This window comes from Parus major, chromosome Z (assembly GCF_001522545.3).
Source record: "Parus major isolate Abel chromosome Z, Parus_major1.1, whole genome shotgun sequence".
Classification (NCBI taxonomy): domain Eukaryota; kingdom Metazoa; phylum Chordata; class Aves; order Passeriformes; family Paridae; genus Parus; species Parus major.
The window spans coordinates 11,827,529-11,848,595 of NC_031799.1; the positions used below are offsets into that span (position 1 = coordinate 11,827,529).

Consider the following 21,067-nt stretch of genomic DNA (forward strand, 5'->3'; position numbering starts at 1 on the left):
TGCTCGGGCTGACTCAGACGCCAGGCATGACCCCAGCGCTGAACAGGGTAAGTTCCTGCCGCTTTGCAGAGCCGTGTCTCTTTTGCTGCAGTTACCTGTGCACTCCAGCAGTAAAAGCAGCAGCCACAAGTGCTTGTACCTCTCTTTGCAATTTTCAATCTCCTTCCTTAAACTGGAGCTCTTATTTTTCTTAGCAGTTTTCCACCTTATTCCCAAAATACGTAATATTCCACTCAGTAGGCTGAGCACCTGCCTTGATGCCAGCTTTGGCAGGCTGAGTCAGGCTTTGTGCTGAGCACTGGCTGCTGGCCAGAGCTGCTTCCTGCTTGCCCCTCACTCTGCCAGGGCAAAGTGTGTCTTGCTGTTCTTCACTGCTCCTTTATCTCCATCACTGGAAACAGCAACTGGGAATCAACAGTTAGGTTTAATCTGCTTTATCCTAAAGGAAAATAAGGAAAAAAGAAAAAGAAAGCAAGTCAAGGGGTTCTAAAGCCAGATGAGATTTTGCAATGCTCCCTATGGTCGGTGAATCCTTGCTCCACTGGTTTGTCCTGGCTCGGTTAGGAGCTCATTTCCATCCCAGTCCTCCTAGCCTGGCCCCAGGGAGCAATAGTGTGAAGATGAGGAGGAGGGGGCTACCAGGGTTGGGAAGTTGCCCTTTCCCTGGTGGAGTATTATACTGCAATAGCTGCCTGGTAGATGTTACTGTTTTGTCAGCCAGGCTTTGTTTTAGAGAAAAAGTTTTCATTCTGATGACACAGCGAAGTAAACTGGGTGGGAAGTGTATTGTTCCAGCTCTGCATGTTCAGCTCCCTCCATGACAGCATCACCCCCCCTTGTTTACCCAGGGAAAGCTGGGTACATCCCATCAGACAGATAGATCTTTTATCACCATTTTATTTCTTGGGTGGTGGTGGTGGGGGGTGGGTGTTAGGTCCCTTTCCCCAACTGTCTCCCACTTCATTTTTGAATTGGTTTGAGTCATTGTGGGCACTCTGCTGGAGCAAGGGATGTCGTGCCCTTGATTCTGCACTTAGGCATTTCACTCATGAGTAACAGCCTGGTGCCAGCACCTGTGGTCACTGCAGCTCTGCAAGGTCCTGGCTTTCTGTCCCTGTGGACAGGACTCGCTCATCTGTGAGTGTCCTCTTGTCAAACCCCTTGTGATGGAGACTGCCTGGCAGTGCTGTGACCGACTGCCCTGATTTCTTTTGAATATCCATTCACTGTCACAGCATTTTGCTTTGTTCATTGTGCACTAAGACAAAGATGACATTGTTCCTCGTCCCCTGCTCTTTCTTTTTAAATCTTGCCTCAGTCTTTCTTTCTAGGAAAACAACCATGCCAGTTCTTTCAACACCATCCCCACAGGCCATGTTTTCCAGCACTTTTTGTTACTGAGATGCACAGAGAAGCATGGAAGAAATGGAGCTGCAGAGCACAGACACTCCATGTTCTGTCTCACATAACAGCAGCTTTCCAACCTAATTTTTTTGTTTTTCAGACCGTTAAATAGTTACTAGTGGCAGTGTTGGCAGCCTACATCATTGCTTTTTCTGAATGTGGCAGAATTTTCCTAAATTTTTCAGTCTTTTGAAAACACAGGAGGAGCAATATCTAATATTTTCTTTACCATTTCACTTGCTTCCATTTTTTTTCCCTCTACAGTTTTTTGTCTTGATGTCAGCAAAGCAGAATTTAAAAATGTTACCACCAATTTATCATCATGTTCAGGCAGCTTTAATTTGAACTGATTGTTCTTATCAAAACAAAAATTTCTTTTAATACCTAACAAATGATTCATACAGAGGGACTTAAAGTTCTATTTATGTGTTGAGAGAAACTTTCTGTGGTTGCAAATCCAGGGGAGTGGCTGTAATCTTACAGCCAGTGCCATCCTGGGAGCAACCAGGGCTGGCAGCACAGGGAGAGTCTAACAGAAGATAAGGATGTGTGCTTGAAACAGAAAACATGGATGGTTTGACTCCCTCTCTCCACCCTCATTGTAATGGTGACATATGGGACAGTTCATGGTCCCTGCAAAAAACCCTCCTGCTTTCATGCTGCTGCTGTTGTGCAAGTATCTCCCTGATGTTTGTATATCTACCTATTCCAGCTCTTCAGGAGCTGTGTTAAATATCCAGCCCAACTGGATTAGCCTCGTATTGCCAAGGATTGAATGAGCTATATCTGAACACTTGCAGTATCTTCAGAAGATCTTGCAAAGCCATCATCCTGTTTTAGACCTGAGACACAGATGACAGAGTGAGACCAGTCTGGAACGGTTCCCTGGTCGCTGCTCTGACCAGATCAGTAGCAGGGCTGGAGAGGGCAGCCGTGGGTTTCACTTTTGGAACAGTTAAGCCTTTCCTCATTTCCGCAGCTCTAAGTTTCAGTCTTTTCAGGGCAGTGCTCCTCAGTCCCACTAAAAGACCTTAACCCCACACCTCCCCAGTGCTGAGGAGCTCCTATACCCTGCCTAGTTGCTGTCACATCAAGCTGCACCAATCTGCTACTGTGAGGCAAGAAACTGACTCTGACTTTCAAGGATGCCTCCAAAGAGATGGAGAGAGCACAATGCCACCCTGCCATGATGGCCACACGTGATGTGCTGTAGCAACTGTGATTACACATATTGCTAAGTTCAGGTGTCATTCCCAAGGTGCTGTTGGTTAGATTAGCCACAAAATTCTTTGGTGGTCACTAAGACACCAAATGACAAAACATAAATGGCCTCAAACATAAGGCCTGTGTTACAACTACCATATTATTTATTATGGTATATTACCGGTGAACTCAAATCCACTAAAAAATGCTGAGAAAGTGTCCTGTGCCACCCAAACCAACCCTGCAGGGCACAGCCTGGGCCCCTTCATCCTGCTCCTGTACCCTTCATGCTGGCACAGGGGATGTCCCCTGTGCAGTCTGTGCAGCTGATGTCTGCCCACCCTCAGCCCAGGCACACAGGGGGATCAAATATCAACCCCCAGCTCTGTTACAGCCACGAGCCAAGGAGGACACGGGTAAGTGACCTGGACTTTTTCCTATCATTGCATCATATGGCAAGAACAGGAGGGCTTCAGTGGGCCTTGGACATGCTGGGGTCTGGTGTGCAGAGGAGAAGCCGCTCCGGGAGTATGTTACTACCCACTCTGCCTATCAGGAAGCCACGGCTGTGATTGCTAGATCCTGTGGTTATTTACTCTGGCACAAAATTCAAGTAAGTCTGTTTGTACTGGAGCACAAGCAGAATTTAACTCTTACTTAAAAAATAAATAGGAAAGCAAAAAATATGCAGACATGTAAGAGTGTAAGAAAATATATTTATTAAATTTCATGGCAATACTATGGCAAAATTGTTAAACACATGCTTACTTTTAGACACCCAAGCAATACAACAGGAGTTACAACAAGCAAGCCAACTAGATTTAAAATGTATGCAAAGTTGTATCTTAGTGTTAGATTTATATGTCAATTGCCACACTGAAATATTATATCCCCAACATGATCCCATGCTTCCTTTTTTAAGCATGCATTTGTTTAACTGCTTAGCTGATAAATTTTCATATTGATACACTTTGTTGAATCAGTATTTTACTTGGCATGCTACTGCTTCATTAAAGTGCCTTGTGATGATTTTGCTGAAATTGTGAAAGAAGTAATTTTTCAACAGCAGATTTGGAAGCTGGAAAATTTCAGTATCATTCAGCAACAAAAATGTGCTGAATGACTTATTAGATTTAGTGTGTTATGAAGACTATTTTTGTGAGCTCAGTCTATTGATTTATTCTCAGAATTAACATCTACAGATGACTATGTCAAATTGGCAAATAATATTTTCACTAGTATTAAACAAAAGTCCATTAAAATCTTCATAAAAACAGAACATAAAAAATATCTCTAAGCAAATTATTTATGCTGTAAAAAATATGGTATAAAAAGAGCTAAAAAAACATTGAACCTGTTCACAGTATATGTTTTAAAGTTACAGCATTATAGTACATTGTTGTGTGGTTTTTTTCAGGTGACCTGTATGATTCCACCAGTTCTGATGTTTTGTGTGCCACAACAGGCTCAAAGTTCAAATTACTGTTACCTTCAAGTAGGATTTCAGACATGAGTTGATTCAGTTGTCTTCTCTTTTTGTTATCCCCAGCTTTACAAACTTTTGACATGCTATCAAACGTAAAATGTTGTTCATCCAAAGCCATTTTTGAGCCACATTGGGAAAACACTGACAGAGTGATATTCAAGGATTCTTTTATTGTATTACTACTAAAGAGTGTGACCTTTGCCCTGCTTGAGCTGTTTATTTTTACATTTTTCTTAACCCAAGTAATGAAAATGAGAAAATTTCACAATTTTGCTTTGTTCCTCGGTTAGTTTTACTCACTAACTTTTGTACAATGTGAGACCAAGTGAGTTGCAAAGGTATTGAGCCTTCTAGTGGAGGTTGTACATACACCTCCACTGAAGCTTGCTTTCAGTCAAAAGGCAGATTTAGGACTGTCCTAGAGATTTTGTTAGAGATCACATTGAAAAGCAAGGATTTAATCTGCTCTGATGCACCACAAAGTGCACTGGACAGTGCTGTTACAAGAAGAGGGTGAGACTGGAGAGGGATTAACCCCATCCTCTCATGAAACACCCTGCCATCAGACCAGCTCACCTGTGTGGGGATGATGAGCCCCTGGCCTCCAAAACCCAAAAGCCCTCTGGAGGTATCTTTTTTTCCACTTGTAAAAGCAGAAGGAACTAATAGATGTTTTTGTGGGGGAGAAGCATTGTCACACATCCTGGGACAACTTATAAAGTTTCAGAAATCCTGCCAGTATCATCTGAGGTTTGTTTGCATAATACACAAAAAAGAAACAAGCACTGGCCTATCTTAGAAACACTGGGGAAAATCCAGAGTTATATAAATGGGGGAGGGGAAAGAAAACTGTGGTGGAAGAAACTGTTTGCCAGCTCCTAATGAGATATTTAAGACAGTCTTAAACAGGGAATTAAACACTCCAACATTTCTGAATCCTTGTCTAGCATTTGGGGTCTGGGACTGTGTTTCCAGGCTGGCTAAGGAAAAGGCAAGGGAAAAAAACAACAAATACTGTGAACTGCCAACAGCATCTTTGAGCATCAGCCATGCAGGGCACCACTTAATGCACAGCACCGCAAGTGTTGCAAAGTGTGATGGGAGAAGCACAAGATGGCAGGTGCTTCCTCTAGACAAAAGTGTCTCAGAAGGTATATATTCATGTACAGGACTCCAAAAAAGTCACTTTGGCAACTGCAAGCCAACATCCTCTGCCATATAGGCACACGATGATGCAAGCACATGTGTGCATAAAGGGCTAGGACTTGGTGTTATAAAATATTAAATGTCATTTGCACTGAAGTCTTCATCAAAGTCTGGGCAGAACAGAAGATGCTATTTACATGGGAAGCTTGTCATAGACTTATGGTACACAGAGCCTTGTTAGCAATCTCATTCTCTAAATGTTAAATTTCTTTAATATATTTCAAATTATTTTACTATATTTCTATCTACTTGTAGGGATACAAGTATTCTATTTACAAAGCAGTATTTATTTTAAAATAGAGCACACAATTTATCATTGCCTTTTCAGAGTGATGTCTAAACACCTTCTCTCCCCAGTGCACCCAGTTGCTTTCATTTTTGCTCCTATTCATGTTCAACTGAGTGTCCTGGAGGATATGATCACAGGAAACACTGCAGCACTAAGCTTTACCCAGCTAAACCTATCAACAGCAACAAAAAAGGTGGCTTGAAAATGCCTCTTCAGAGCAGCCTGAAGCTCGAGGTCAGCAGCAGTGTGCTGCTGCCACGTTCCTAGCAAAAGAAAGTTCTGGTCCCCCACATAAACCAAAGATGAAGAAACACGGCACATCTGCCACTTGTGCCATGACAAACAACACAGTGTCTGGCTCCCTTTGGAAATGGTTTACCCATTAAAGCAGCAACTAGAGATAATAAAGAGAGCAAATGTTATTTATCAGGTTCTAGGTCTGCCTATACAGCCACTGCATAACAGGGGAGGTAATTCACTGCCTGCCTGTAAAATTAGCTTACTATTTTGTTGATATATTAACTAGTAGTTCTGTGAGGTATATCACATGCAGATCTACCATCCCAAAACCTAACACACAAACCTGAGATCCCAGATCTCATGCATGTCAGAGAAACAAAAAAAATTAATGTGTCAAATAGGAGAGTGCACAATGAGACATTAAATGTGACTGATGTTTCACATATACAATGAACAGTACAAAAATCCATTACAAAACTTAAATTGTCACATATGACAGGCATGGCTCAAAAATAAAAAGCAGCAGAACCAACGACTTTCTTCAGAAAGCAACTGCTTGGCATTAATACCCTACATCTCTGAACACTGATCCTGGAGGACTGAAGCACTGAGTTAGGCATGACAGTGACTTGGACACAATCCCTTCTGACCATATCCCTTCTGGAAGTTGTTGGGTTTTGCTTTTTGTTTGGTTCTTTTTTGATTTTTTTTTTTAAAGCTGCACTTTCTACTCTTCTAAAAAATGAAGTAAAAAGCCAAAAGAAGTAAAAATAAATGTTCAATAAAGGATAAGGACTTTCACAAAATTATGGTAAGAAAATGCAGTTTAAACTTTAGGATTCCTAAGATATTTTCCAGAAAAAAAATTCTCCAAAGAGGCTCATCAGGAAGCTAGAAGGCACTAGTACAAAGAATCTGATCCCCTCTGAAGCTTACAATTGTTATCAAAGTATTTAGAGGCTATGAAAGAGCACCATGCTTTGAAATGGTATTTGGTTCAAAGACATTCCTAAAGATGCTTCACTGGTTTAACATGGCACTTGGGCTCAGAAAGCAAGTCTGTACCCTTACAATCCTTGTCACTCATCCCTACTGCTCCATGCACCTAAGGGTGGCTGATCACATTAGCACACCACCTCTCCCTAAGCATCTGAATTCACTGCTGAACATCTGAGACAGGCATTTGAAAGGCAGTACTGAACAGACTCATAGAAAACCACAGAGGTGAAGCAGCTGAACTTTCAAGTGCTGGAATGACAACTGCTTACTGGCTCATCAGCATTAAGCAACAGTGATGCTACAGATACTGCACAAGACTTTCTCTCCCACATCTGACCCACTCTTCTGTTATTGAAGCCATTGCTGTGAACAACATCTTTCTGACCTGCACCCTGAAAGTCAGAACACTGGGTATACAGTCAAGAATTAAAAAAAAAATAAAAAAATAAAAAGAGAGATGAATAATTAGGTAAGAGTTTATAACATCAAGGCAGAACATGCATTTGTGGAGCTTTTCCTTACCTAATCACTAAGAAATGAAGCAATTAAAAATGCTGCTGTCTTTACTGAGTAGGAGGAGCAGCACACTGGGAAACCTGAGTATGTGATGCTTATGTGTAAGTGATTCACCATGTGAACACTGAGAATGCTCCTAAACTGCTTCCTGCGAGCTCTGTGTGCTCTCTGCAGCTGCCCTGATTTCCAGTCTAAAAATTAAAAATTGCTAGTACTCTCAAACGGCATTGATTTTGGTTTTTTTCAATATACATATGTATATGTATATATATGTATACAGCCATATGAAAAGCACAGTTATTCTTCATGGTCAGCTGTTCTGCTACAGAAGGTTTTTTTTTTCACTTGGATCACCATACAATACTGATTGCTCCTTTGCACTGAGAAATTGCCCAGTAAAAAAAACCCCAAACCACTGCCCATACACATTGTCCATGACATCACCTGCCTTCAGTTAAAAGCATATCGCAGCTCAAGCTAAAATTCATCTCAGGAGATGGACACATTAAGCCAAATCTACACTGGTGAAAAGAAATACTCTAAAAAGGAGTAATTATGAAAAACAGTTGTTACTATTAGGATTTAGCATTCTCCCAGCTATCAACCACAAAGGGCTTAACTGCTTCCTTTCATGAGTTAGTTCAATGTTCTAAGTAACAGGCTATGACACTTCCCTTGTCCTGATGCCTGGTCACAAATGTCCCCCAGCTCTTTGCACTGCCTGTCTTTTCACACACAGCCCTGCTAATTCAAAGACTCAACAGATGAATCCTATGAGCACTTTCTGTTTTTGCAGACACTCTGCACTGTGCCAGGCCTGCAGACTAATCTGTTTTTCACTTCACAGTTCACTCTTACAGGAGGCACACATAGGAAGTTGTTACCTATTATGAGAACTATTTAATGCTTTGCCTTTTTGTCAGCTCTGAAATACCTTTACACTTTCACTTTAGGGAGATGGCAGAGACATGCCAGCCTCTGAAATGGAACAATCCATTGCTGTGATTAGGTTTAACCTTATGCTCTTGGTTTTATTTTCATGCCCAGATCATGTGGTTTGGAGACCAAATGTCTGTCAAGATAAATCATCCTCCCAGTCTACTCTCACACCCCTACAGCTAGCAGCCTAGCCAATTCAGTCTCCTTACCTGTTTTGTTTAGAAAACCATTCCCATGTCCTATTTATTAAAAAAACAACAAAAAATTGAAAAAAACAACCAAAACCAAACCCCAAACAAAACACTTAAGTAGTTAAAGAAATGGAGATAAAAAAAAATGGTTAGAACTTTATGGAGACCCTTTTTGATCAAGCTCTTTCAACATCTGATGCCTCCCCACTGCTTAACAGCAAGAAACAAGTAAGTTTCTCACGAGTTTCTCCTGTGAGCTAGTGAAATTCATATATGCCACAGCCTGAAATTTACAGTGAAATGTTACAGTTACAGTTGTCTAGAGATGCACATGTGAAAACAAGCATTTTAAAAGATGATTGTTCTAAACACTCCTTTAAGCACACAAATCTACATCATTTAAAATTTCTTTGCATCACATGTCTGGTAAAGGAGAGGTAGAATTAGCGGCACTAAAACCTCCCTGGGTTTCTCCCTGCCACTAGAGAAATCCTACCTGGTACTCCCAGGTAGGATTTGTATAAAAGGTCCTGTTGGGTAGACACATAAGATCACCTAAGGCAGCAGGTAATACAAAGCTAATACAACAAGAGCATCCAAAGAGCAATTTCTTCTCAAGGAGCTAGTCCTGTTACCTCTAATTTAATATGCCAAACTGCATCAGCAGCTGAGTAGACAGAGATTTCCCCTTGGTTTACATTACTGCATAGTGCAAAGACTGCTGAACACTGAGGGTGAATGGACTACTGTACCACTTCAAAGCAGGAGATCTGGAGCAGAAGCTATGAAATACAAAATGTATTAGTGCAATACATTAGGAAAGGTTAACTCTTTAACCAAAAAATAGAAAAAATATAGAGCATTCTAAGTTTTTTTTTTTAAAAAAAGGAAGTTTTAAATTTTATGCAGTTCTTGTTGAGGTTTCAATCAGTGTTACACTTCTTTTCCCCAAGTTTGTACCCCTGAGTCAAGCACTTAATAAACATTGTACAGTAGGTACAGAAATTAGTGTCTAGTTAAAAAGCAACAGATTTGAATGGCCATTGCTTTGTAAGTGTTAAACAGTGATAATAACCTTCCATACAGGAGAAGAAAAAAAAATAGCACTCTCATTTGTTCTTAGTTTATAACTAGGTAAAAGATTTCACCAGTTTCCCACCACAATGTTTCCATGTCTTAGGCTGAGATTTGCTATAAATTAAACCTTCAATAAGGAAACCTGTTGGCGCTGCATCATTTGAGTCTGCATGATTGGGAACAACTACAACAAAGCAAAGCAATCTTTCCAAGTTATAAATTGCATGAGACCATGTTAATCTTGGAGCACTATGTGAAGGTAGGCAGAGTTCTTCAACTATAGTTATCAGGGGCTGTAAAATCAAAACCCCTTTACATCCAATATATTTTACTAGAGTATTAACTAAATTGCTATAATTTTGGCCTTTTAGCCTCTATTACAATGGAATATTAACACTTTGACTAACTTAAACATGGTAACACTCAGCTCACTAGAACTTCTGCTGACTGTCTCCAAGAATAATTTATGCCTTTTGCACTTTCCTTCTTCTTTTCTTTATAACATCAGGAATAAAAGCTTATTCAGAAGGCAGGTTCACATGCAATGAGGACTTGCTGTTAATCATTTGGCTTGTTCTGAAAGAAGTGTGTGAAGGACCACCCTGTGTTAATGGGTTTAGGAGAGTCTTCATCATCTTTTGGGGGAAGCAGAAACTGTCGGGAATTAATTGAACATGGGCTCCCAAAAGATGCATTTTCATTGTTGCTTTCAGCTGATCCAGGAGAGTCTGGAGTGCTCATGTTCCAGGCATTTGTGTTTGCTTGAGGTCTATAACCTGCAGTTTTATCCAATTCTTCCTCCACAGGTGAATGACCCTCTATTTTCAGAGCATTGATAGACAGCTGCATTTGGGGCTTATAGCCTGCTGTAGTCACTATGTCTATTTCTGGCTCCCCATCTGGTTTAATTTGAGGCTGATACATTGACTGGATGTCAATGTAAACCACCTGAGATGACCCCCCAGGTTCATCTGTAAGGGGATTTGAGATCTCCTCTTCAATGATAGGGGGGCAGTAGGACACAACAACGTGGTTCTCCATTTCTGAGTCAGAGCCATCTTCAGGCACAGAGGTCTCTGCTGCTGGGGACATCATCTCTGTGTCTTCAATCTTTGGAGCTGTAGACTGTGTTTCCACCACTTCAACACTGTTGGGGGTGCACGGGTTCATTTCCAGTGTTTTAAGTGTCTTATTCCCCTGAAATGAGAAAAACAAAAAGGAAGAGACACTAAACTAAAAGACCTGGAAAACCTGAAAGCAACAACTTGCCCAAATTACAGGAGTTTGATGGCTTGTGGACTGTACTCTTCCCATAGCCACTAGTACAATACATTAAAAAAAAGAAAAAAGTTTATCATTTTCTGGCTCCCATTCCTGTTAATGTTAGAAGTATCTTACAGAAATTAAAGAATTTTGAGATCTTGAAGTAAGTGTTGGAGAACTCTCCCTATATCTCATCTTTGTATAACCCATTCCTGAAGACTGTTTAACTATTATGCCCATTTCCAACTAATGTATCTACCAGGAGGTAGACAGAGAGGTAGATAGCATGGATATGGCAGATCTCCATACTTTCTGCTTTAAACACTTTGACAAAGCTGGGTGTGTTACTGTATCAGACACTTCTCATTAGCTGGAAGAAGAGAAATGCAGCAGTCCTTTCCTAGTTTAAACATTGCAAGTAACTACATTAACAAAAACAGAGGTCTAGACAGCACCTGATAGAAGTTACTTAATAAATTGTTTTGCTTCCTTCTGCTACAGAGTTTCTTCTACAATTGGAACAGATGAGTCGAAGTTTGCAAAAAATTCTTTAACTTGTTTTGTCTTTTATAAACTTAAAATACAAGATTTAAAATAAGGGTTACCTCACAGATGTTCCTCTGAAACTGCAGCGCCTTACTGTTTTCAGGATTTGGGATTTCTGGATAAAATGTTTCCTTAATCCTTTAAAGAGAAAAGAATAAACTATTTTAAAGACAGCAAGGCCTGAATCAGATTGCGAATACACAAAAGGAGTCAGGACACTTCCCTTTAACTCAGAATACTGAAAACATCTGGTGCAAAGATTTAGTGTGTTGAACTTCCACTGAGTATGATGGAAAAAAACAGCAACCGTTTTTGGTTTTTTAAGTTGGGAATTTAATATGCCACATTTACTGAAAGTTGAAGATAGTATGTCTACCTTTGTTTGTAGAGGGCACACAAATTACAGTATGCTGCCAGCTTATTTCCATTTGGAACTATTTATAAAAGGTGCTCATTGGAAGACAGGCTCCTGCAAAAACTTTTTGCATTTCTCCCTCTGACCTCTTTCCAACTCAGTTTCTCCCTCACCTTCTACCATGTGTTTTTGCCATCTACCTTTAAACAAAGCCCACTAACATCTCTGAGTATTTAGAGAAAACAAAGAATTACTAAAAATCATGGAAAACCCTAGCACTGAAGCAAACACTTCCAGGAAAAGATGAGAACCCAAGGTAGGCATTTACCATTCCCTCTTTCGGTAGCAGAAGATGCTGGCCAACACTCCAAGCAGCACCACCACTGCCACAGGGATGAGAATTGCAATGATTAATCCTACAGCTGGGGGATAAGAAAAAGAAAAGACAGAAAATATATATACAATGTTACCATCAAGTTTTATGCCTTTTCTAACATTCCCCCCAATTAAAGACCATTCCATTAAACTCAGCTAATGCAGTGGTCTGCCAGCTGTGACCTACACAATCAACCTTCCCCTTTGCTGGAAGGGCAAAAATCCATCCATAAAGAGATTCAGTGACAACTTCAGGAATTAGCAGATATTTCTCTCTGATTGTTTAATTACAGAAGGCTTCATGTGCAGCCCAAGACTCCCTGCTAAAGTGATTCTGTTCTCACTATGCACTGGCACTGCACTTTCATGCTACCTGAGTTGGCCAAGTTTCTGCTAATGGCTCTTCTAGGTCAAAAACTAATTGCATAAACAGCATTGTCTTTTATATGTTTTACTGCTGTGTTGTAATGCTTCCAGTCCCTGGGCTATGGCTGCAACACACCCCCAGTGCCTTCTTCCATTGATATTAAATGCCTCAAGACTGATTTTTCATGCATTTTAGTTGCACCTCAGTCTTTAGTCCTTCATAGAAAATACTTTTGTTCTCTCATTCTCCAAAGCCAATCTCTTTTTCATTTTTTTGTAATTGTCTTTCTGTGTTTGCCTCTGTCCAGGGATCAATAAAACTGAATTCAAAGCAGAGAAGCATCTGTTTACAACTCTGAAACTGATAATTATTTCCACACTGTCTTTCTTCCCACCCTGTATTAACAGATATTCATCATGGGATATCTGACAGAATCAACTAGCTGTTTGAGAAAATTAAGCTCAGACTCCACTGTATTTAGTAGTAGGTTAGAAGTTATTTTTTTATGCATATATTACCAAGAACTATGAAGTAGCTGTAAGAGGAAAGGATATTTCCCTCACTCTAAGCTGCACCAGTTTTTGCATTTACAAAAAAAACCAACTAAATAAAGGGGAAAATAAGACTGTAGACCCAAACCACATACAGCACCAGAAAAAAGCCCACAGACCAGCAAAATAAGCTCAGCTTCAGATACATCATACAGCACCTGTGCTAAAGACAGGGATTTATCTCAACAGGAATCATCAACTTACAGTCCTCCTTTGTCACCACATAGAGGCTGTTTGGAGGGCTCAACCCACCAGCAGTGTAGGCTTGCAATTCCAGCTGGTAACTCGTTTTGCCTTGAAGATCAAGTATTTTCATAGACTTCTTTGTTAAGTCAGTGATATTGTTAACTTTAAGTTCTGGATTCCCTGTTTGTTTGGAAGCAGTAAGAAAAGCATACCTTTGTAAGAAAGGATTCAAAAAGACAACCTCAACCTTAGCAAAACTTTCTTGAAGTGAGCAGGTGAAACCTGAATAACAGTCCATGTAAAGAAAAACTGAAATAAAACACCCTAGCAATGCTGCTTGCTTACACAGCACCAAACAGCACAGGAGCGTGGTGCTGCTGCTGCAGATTGACTTAATTTCCTTACCCTGCTTGTGCTCTTACGAATGTGAGTCAGGCTTCAGTCCTGACAAGACCGGCACTGGAAGAATATACACTGTTAAATATAGCCATGTAACCCCCCCACCTCATCTACCCAGGGTATCTGAGCACAGGACAGCATGACACATTGCCACTTAGTCACTGCATTGCTTTATGGCTCCAGTGAGACACAATTTTCTCCAACTTCTGTTTTATATCAAAAAACAACTGTGCTAATCACACAAGGAGGTGATTAATTTAAATGCCTTTGTCACATATCAAGGGCCAATTATAACAGTGCAACTGAATTATTATTTAAGATTCTTCTCTATTAAAGTGAAATTAAATAATTAAAAAATAAAAAAGAAATATGTAAGCAAGGAAGTTGCAATCTACACAATTAACATACCTGATTCTGAAAGTCTAGGCTTTAAAGCATCTTTTTCACCTTTTGCAAAGGAAAGAAGATATCCTTTTAAAAACCCTCGGCATTCTTCAATAGGAATGTCTTCCCATTTTACCAATATAGAATCAGAAGAAGTTTCTTCAACAATAAAATTTGGTGCAGTTTTTGGAGCTGTAAGGAGAATTATGAAGGAAGAAACTGGTAAGAAATTACCTTATCATAAAATGCTGAAACCATGTAAGTATTTAATCAGTTTTATTCTGGAGCTAGCATTTTCCAACCATATAAAAGTTCCTCAAGACTCCTCAAGTACATGTGAAAGCAGGAGGTGCTACAAAAATATAGCTATGTTGGACTAATTGTTAATAATTAATGCTGTATTAGCTACTAAGAGGTGCTAGAAGAAAAATTTCTCTTTGGTCAGACCCATACATGTAAATACCTTTCTTCCTGTAACAAACCTCAAAAGATTGTATAAACATTCAAAGGATACATATTATCTTTTACAGGATTTAACTCTGTGACATCATAGCTTGCCTTAAAACCAAAAAAATCCACATTCCTACCATCTCAGCTTAAAAGAACTACTCTCAGCAGTTTACACAAGTCCTTATTCCAATACCTGAAGCCTACTGAAAGTGTTACAGCAGATAATGCATACAGTCATGTATAATGCTGGGGCTTAGTCTGACATTTGGCTTTGATCTAGCAGGGCTGCACTCATGTTTAGGAAGGCATTCATTTTTTTCTTGATGGTTATCTGTCCAAAGGCAAATCTGGAGTTTTAGAATGAATTTATGCTCTCGTGGATTTCTCAGTTCCTAATAAATTTCTTCTGCACGTTTAGTGCATTTTTAGTCTCTCAAAGTCTTTATAGCTTGAAAGCTTTTGATCTGTTCATAACACACATGGAAAACTCTTCTGGGAAAACTTTCAGAATTTTTACAGAGATACAAATGGCTGAAAATTGAGTTTCTGGTAAAATTGCCTTAACCTCACCTTCAACCTTAGCAATGAAATAAACAACACCATTTCCAATGACTTAGATTATGTCAGCAGCTTAGTTTTCTAAGCAAAGTATTTTAGCAGAAAACACACTAAACTTCAAAGTGAAATGGGTGCTGTAATTGCAATACAATTGCAATACAGTACAGCTGTGGTGTTAAGGGGTAAGGTCATGTCCAGACACCTGGGAATAGAAAGTATTCAGACACTAATTCATCCTCAGGCCAGCCAGAGCTCAGCACTGGGTCAAACGCCAGTTACCCAGACAGGGTTGATGTGAGACAAGAATACAAATGCAATTCTCAAAGTGGTTTGTGCTCTAGGATCTAGTTTGGATTGAAGAAGTGCTTTCAAACAGAAAAGTTATAGATACTTTTTACACTTGCTGAGCTGTACCAAATATACTTGGAAATTTACTTGGACTTGATGAATCCAAGAAGTTGCCTCCTCTTGTGTAGAAAGGACCATGGCCACGTAGTTCAAATTATGGCTGAGAACACTGACTCTGTGTCACCACCCAAGCTGGAGAACCCAGGGTTATTGCATATGCTTGGAACTGGAAGTGTCTGGAGAAATGTGTTACAGTTATACACGGAGAATAAACAGAAGTCAGTAGTACTGCATGGGGATTCTAGTCTCAGTCTTCTTCTGCCAACACTGAGCTAAAAATAGACACAGACTAAGTTCATTTTGCAGAGATCCTGAATTATAAAAATGCACTTACGCAGCTCTTTCATATACCCAGTGATGTTTTTCAACAACTGATAACCCATGGATTTGCAGCCATACAGAGAAAAGTTGTATCTCACGCCAGGTTTGAACAGAGCTGCAAGAGAAAATTGCTGTAAGAATATTTAATTTCAGAAGAATGATGCCTTTAGATCTCACATGATGCAGACATATAAATACATATTAAAAGATTACTAAGTATAATGATATAAATGCCATCCCTACTTGTAATTTCTATAAAAGCTATGCCATCAGATGTGGTTTAGAAGCAGTAACCAAATCTAGCTCCCAGAGAAGGTTAAGTACTAAACAAAGAAGATTCAAAAACAAGCTACTCAAATTGCATAAATTGCCCTTTCCATGGGGAAACACAAATAGAAGTTACCAGAAATAATCCCCTTCCTTTCCTCCCACAGCAGACATGTAGATCCTGCCTCATCAGAAATACAAGTGCACTTTGAAATAACCAGGCTTACTGGAGCAACAGTACAAAAGATATGCAGAAAATGCTCAAAAGTGACAATGAAGCAACTTAGCAATGACCTTCAGTCTTGAACTAACTTTAAAAATACACATCGTCATCAAATTTATGCTTCCCATGTCTTTGGTGGAAGCACAGATATTTGATGCTATAATATCTAAATAATTTACCACTTTCTGGGATTTTCTCAAGTCAGGGCTGTACACTATCAAGACTTTTTCTAAGCAAGATACCACTGTGAAACTACACAGAAGTCAACTGGGTTTTGCAAGAGTTCAGGTCCAGCCTGAGAGATTCTCCTAGCAGGACTAAGAGCAGTAGTATTTGCCAGCTTGAGCCCAGCCCTAGTATCTGGATAACTCACACAAGGGTCACATGCTGCAAGAACCATCCCAGTGAAGAGCTCAGGAGTAAAGCAGTGCATCATTGGACAGACACACTATTGTCTGCTTAAAAGAAAAAGTAATCTCTAGCTAGCAAAAACGGAAACAACATGGACACAGTGTTGTAATTACAGACAGAAAAACATATTGCTCCCACTCTCCGAGGTCTCGCTCCCCCTCAACTTTCCTATATGCACAGCTCCAAGTTGTTTTCTTGAATGGAGCATTTAGAAATTCCTCTAATAGGCAAATATATACTCTTACAGACACAGAGAAAAAAAAAAAATCCCACATCTTTAATGGGTTCTCTCTTTCCTCTTCTGCTACTATAGTCCCACCACAGCTGAATTTCATTTCCCTGATCTGCCCACCAGCATCTAGAGACCTGGAATGTGCCCTGTTCCAGGAAATTTCAATAGCTGACAGCAAGCCAACACATGGAGGTCACACTTAAAAAAATCTGCCTCATGTGAAAACAACGGATTAGTCTTCTCCCATCCTGAGCAGCACTGTTTATGCTTAGAATCCAAATAAAACCCCAAAGTCTAGATTAACCATTATGCATTAGGCTGAGTTAGGAAATCGTGGGGTACAGCGAAAAGAGGTAATTTCAAAACAATTAATAAACATAGGATGATAAAAGTTAAGTCAAGACTGATACTTGGATTTGGCAAGACTGTATAAGAAATTAAAATAAACACAGTACCAGGAAGAATTTCATTTATTTACACAAGTACACAGCAATCAAACAATCTGCAACCTATAGCTTCATGCTGCTCTTATTCCACTTGCTGCTCAGGATCTCAACCAGGAAAACTCAAAGAAATTATTTCTGACTTACCAGATTTTATCACTGCATTTGTTGTATTTGAAGGAAACTTCTGCCAGTCCACACTACAGGGCTCAGACCCAGATGAATGACACCATTTTACTATGTAGCCACATGTCATGTTGGGGTAAGAATCCCAAGAAATATTAATTCCATTCCCCATTGCCACGGCCTGATCTGTTGTGACATTGTCTGCAGCAAAGATGACACAAAAATCCATCAAACAGCAGACATTTATCTATAGCCCAACATGAAAGAGCCTTCCAGCCACAGCACAATGGCTTTATAAACGGCAGTCATTTCTAAGAACTGTGAAATTCGAAGCAGTGCACTCAGCTGAGCTTTCTGGAGTGCTCAGAATCAGACATAGCCTGCAGCAAATCCCTCAGCCAGTCTTAAATATGATGATGAGAAATGCAGCAGCTCAGGAATGGCTTAAAAAGCACTTTTTCAAGGTAGGGATTTACAGCAGATGTCAAGTTCAAATATGAATTGACACCAATCTGGCAGGAGCCTCCAGCTATAAATTCCTGCTGTCATTTCATCAAATGGTTTGCTTTATGTTCCTTTCAAAGTGTCTTGCTGTCACTCGCCCAACCACAGACAACCATTTTTCATGAAGAATCAACAGCAATAATCATGTCCCTGGTGAACTTTAGGGAGGCTTCAGTCTACACCAAGGGCAAACTATACAAGAAAGAAAAGGAAAAAAAAAAGGCTTTGCCTTTAGTCTATTTTTCTTGTTTCTGATTATCAAAGGTTTAGCTGCCCCTGAAGTGATCAGATCTGAGAACAGCTTCTGAATCCTGCAGCTGCCCTCGATGGCTGTCCATCAGATGGGATCCCACAGAGCTGAGGGATGGTTTCCAAAGGCCACCACAAAAGCAGTGGCCCCATGACATATCTGCAAAAACAATCTCAGGGTTTCAGTTTTCCTTTTTCAGTGTTCTCATTTATGCTTCCCATTGAGTCTATTATTTCATTTTATTAAAGCCATAAAGTATGGAAGGCTGAAGGGCAAAGAACAGTTTTTAAGAATTTGTGCTATGAAAACTTTACTCGCACAGATGTGCTGTAAATGGACTGTCTATTTCTAAATAATCTTAACATACAGTTAAGTGTACAATTATTTTGTAGCTTGCTCATGGCCAGAAAAAGACACATGAATAAAAAAAGCAAATCAACTCCAAGGGCTTTGATACTTTCCCCAGAAAAAACACTATGCGTCCAGAGCACTTTTCAGAGACAGTGACAAATTAATTACGGCAGTGTATCCTTTGTTTGTGTTTTCAGTTGTCAGAAAACCTCAGCAGATCTCCAGCTTCATACCCTCTGCTCTCTTATGGACATGAAAAGCACTTACAGACTGCACACAGGAAGCAGCCAGAAAAGATGTCTGGGCAGAAATGTCATCCAGTTCTTTGAATGAGTCATCTTTTATGACTCCAGTCAGTGACTCAATTCCTATACCAACTCAGGAGAAAATCTTCAATGAGTACAAGTTGGGTAACACCAAAGGGAACCTCAGACATCTAATAGCAAGCTATAAATGAATGCAAAGCTCTAGCTGCCATCAGCTATCCCAAATCTATTACACCACAAACCTATTACAGAGACCTCTTTGACTCCCAGAGCCTCACTATTTCTCTGCTGAAGGAGAGCAATAAAAGCATTTTAAATCAACTGTCCTATACAATTACTTTTCCATCCAATGGGCAGACTAAGAATACAGTACCAGGTATTAGTATTGCTGCTGGGTTCAGTTCTGGGCTCCTCAGGACAAGAGAGACATGGAGCTCCTGGTATGGGTCCAGTGGAAGGCAACAAAAATGCTTAAGGGACTCTCCTCTTTTGAGGAAAGGCTGAGGGAGTGAGCCTGTTCAACTTTGAGAATAGGTGACTGAGAGGAGACCTCATTAATGTCTGTCAGTGCCTGGAGAGAGGGGTCAGAGCATGGACCAGGCTCTGCTCACTGGTACTGAGCAATAGGACAGAACCTATTCTGTTCCACTTGAACATGAGGAAGAATTTTCCTGTGCAGTGACTGAGCACTGGAACAGACTGCCCCAAGAGGTCATGAAATCTCCCTAACTGGGGATACCCAAGCATCATCTGGACACAACCCTGTGCCATGTGCTCTGGGATGGCCCTATTTGGGTGAGGAGGTTGGACTGTGGACCCTTCCAACCTCACCTATTTTGTGATTGTTTTGGAGAAGCACAAGAAACATATTTTACATGGTTTTCCTTCACACAGAAGCAAACTTGTTTTTTCATCTCACTGTGAATTTCATTCAAAACACATTTCTTCTTCCGATGAGAGATGGCCATGTCTTATAAGAACCTGAGTTGCCAGACAACCAAATGTGACACCTGTTCTTCAGGTGGGCAAGGAGAGCAGACTCATGAATGCTCCTGGCAACCAACCAGAGATGAGGCTTGCTGCATAAATCTGTCCTTCCTGCAGAGCACCAGCCGGATCTGGAGCTACAGGTTTGGGTTTTGGTAGATTACACTGTGTGGCGCTCAGGGAAGAGTGGACTCTTAGTAACTGCTTTGCAATATTATCTACTCTCCAAGCTCAGTGTTAGGAGCAGAAAATCATTATCTGGCTCAGCTATTTGCCTTTACAAAGCCCTCAGCAAGAGTAGCAGTGTTTTAATTGGGAAGCTAAAGCCCTAACTCCTTTTCAAACACTGGCTCCCTAACACAAGGATGCCAACACTTAACCAACCAGCCCAATTAATATTCTCCTGCAGAGCTCACAGGCATTGAACTGATAATTCTTGCCTTAAAAAGCCACACAACACCTCCAAAACTTCTGAATCTCTTTAGCATGTAACACTTCTCAGTCTTAGCAGCACACAAAAATATACTGAGCTCCCTAAATACCAGGGATCTACACCGGTATACTCTTGAAGCCTCATTCTTGCTTCTGAAAAGTGCAAATAGCTGTAAAGACTGAACATTATCATCTTTATTTTATGTAAAGAGCACGAATAATTTGTGAGACACTACTCTAAAAGCAAAGCAGCATTTTTTTCCCCTCACCCAGCAGATTTGTGTGGGGAAATTAACACAAACAAACAAAGCATTATGTTTCAATAAATGAACTCTCCCAGGTATTCCCCAAGCTTTGAAGGTGTTTAACTCTCAGCTGGGAGCACTCACCACTTGGAATCTCCACACTTGTTATCCTTGAAGGGGGAGATGAGCCCGCATGGTTTCTGGCTACAACGCTAATTACACAATCACTTTTTCCAAGTTTTATCTCAGTACTGTTTGAGGGTTCAAAGACTACTTTATGCTCCAGTAGTGTCTCTAGCAGGTAGCAGGACACTTCATGAGACACTATTTTTCCATTGGTTTCAGAAAGGGATAAGGGCTATGAACAGAAAAAGAGTACATTAACACCAAAATGCAATATACATAGGATAATAAGAATTTACTGTTCTTGATCTAGTCTGATGATGGTATAAGGCAAAAATAGTAACTCAAGTGTGACTTTGAGAATTAACACAAAAGTTCCTAAGTTTTTAATTTTCAACTGAGATGTATAAAACATTTAAATCTTCATGTGAAATGCTTCTCAAAGCAATGTTTAAATTATAAAACTTTAATAACATTCTTATTTGGGGAAAATA

The 21,067-nt window shown here is 40.1% G+C and overlaps 1 protein-coding gene across 4 annotated transcripts in view; it reads right to left on the minus strand.

Moving 5' to 3' along the window:
* Positions 1–3,303: 3,303 nt before the first annotated feature.
* Positions 3,304–21,067, minus strand: part of LOC107216358 (leukemia inhibitory factor receptor-like) — an 87,143-nt gene continuing 69,379 nt past the window's right edge. For all 4 annotated transcript variants that reach the window (XM_015653408.2, XM_015653405.2, XM_015653407.3 and 1 more), the window contains 8 exons: positions 20,595–20,808; positions 17,437–17,616; positions 15,727–15,828; positions 14,001–14,168; positions 13,212–13,373; positions 12,043–12,136; positions 11,419–11,497; positions 3,304–10,747 (listed from right to left, as the gene is read on the minus strand). In XM_015653408.2, the coding sequence (XP_015508894.1) occupies positions 10,109–10,747; positions 11,419–11,497; positions 12,043–12,136; positions 13,212–13,373; positions 14,001–14,168; positions 15,727–15,828; positions 17,437–17,616; positions 20,595–20,808 (1,638 nt within the window). In that variant the 3' untranslated portion in view covers positions 3,304–10,108. The remainder of the gene's footprint in view (positions 10,748–11,418; positions 11,498–12,042; positions 12,137–13,211; positions 13,374–14,000; positions 14,169–15,726; positions 15,829–17,436; positions 17,617–20,594; positions 20,809–21,067) is intronic.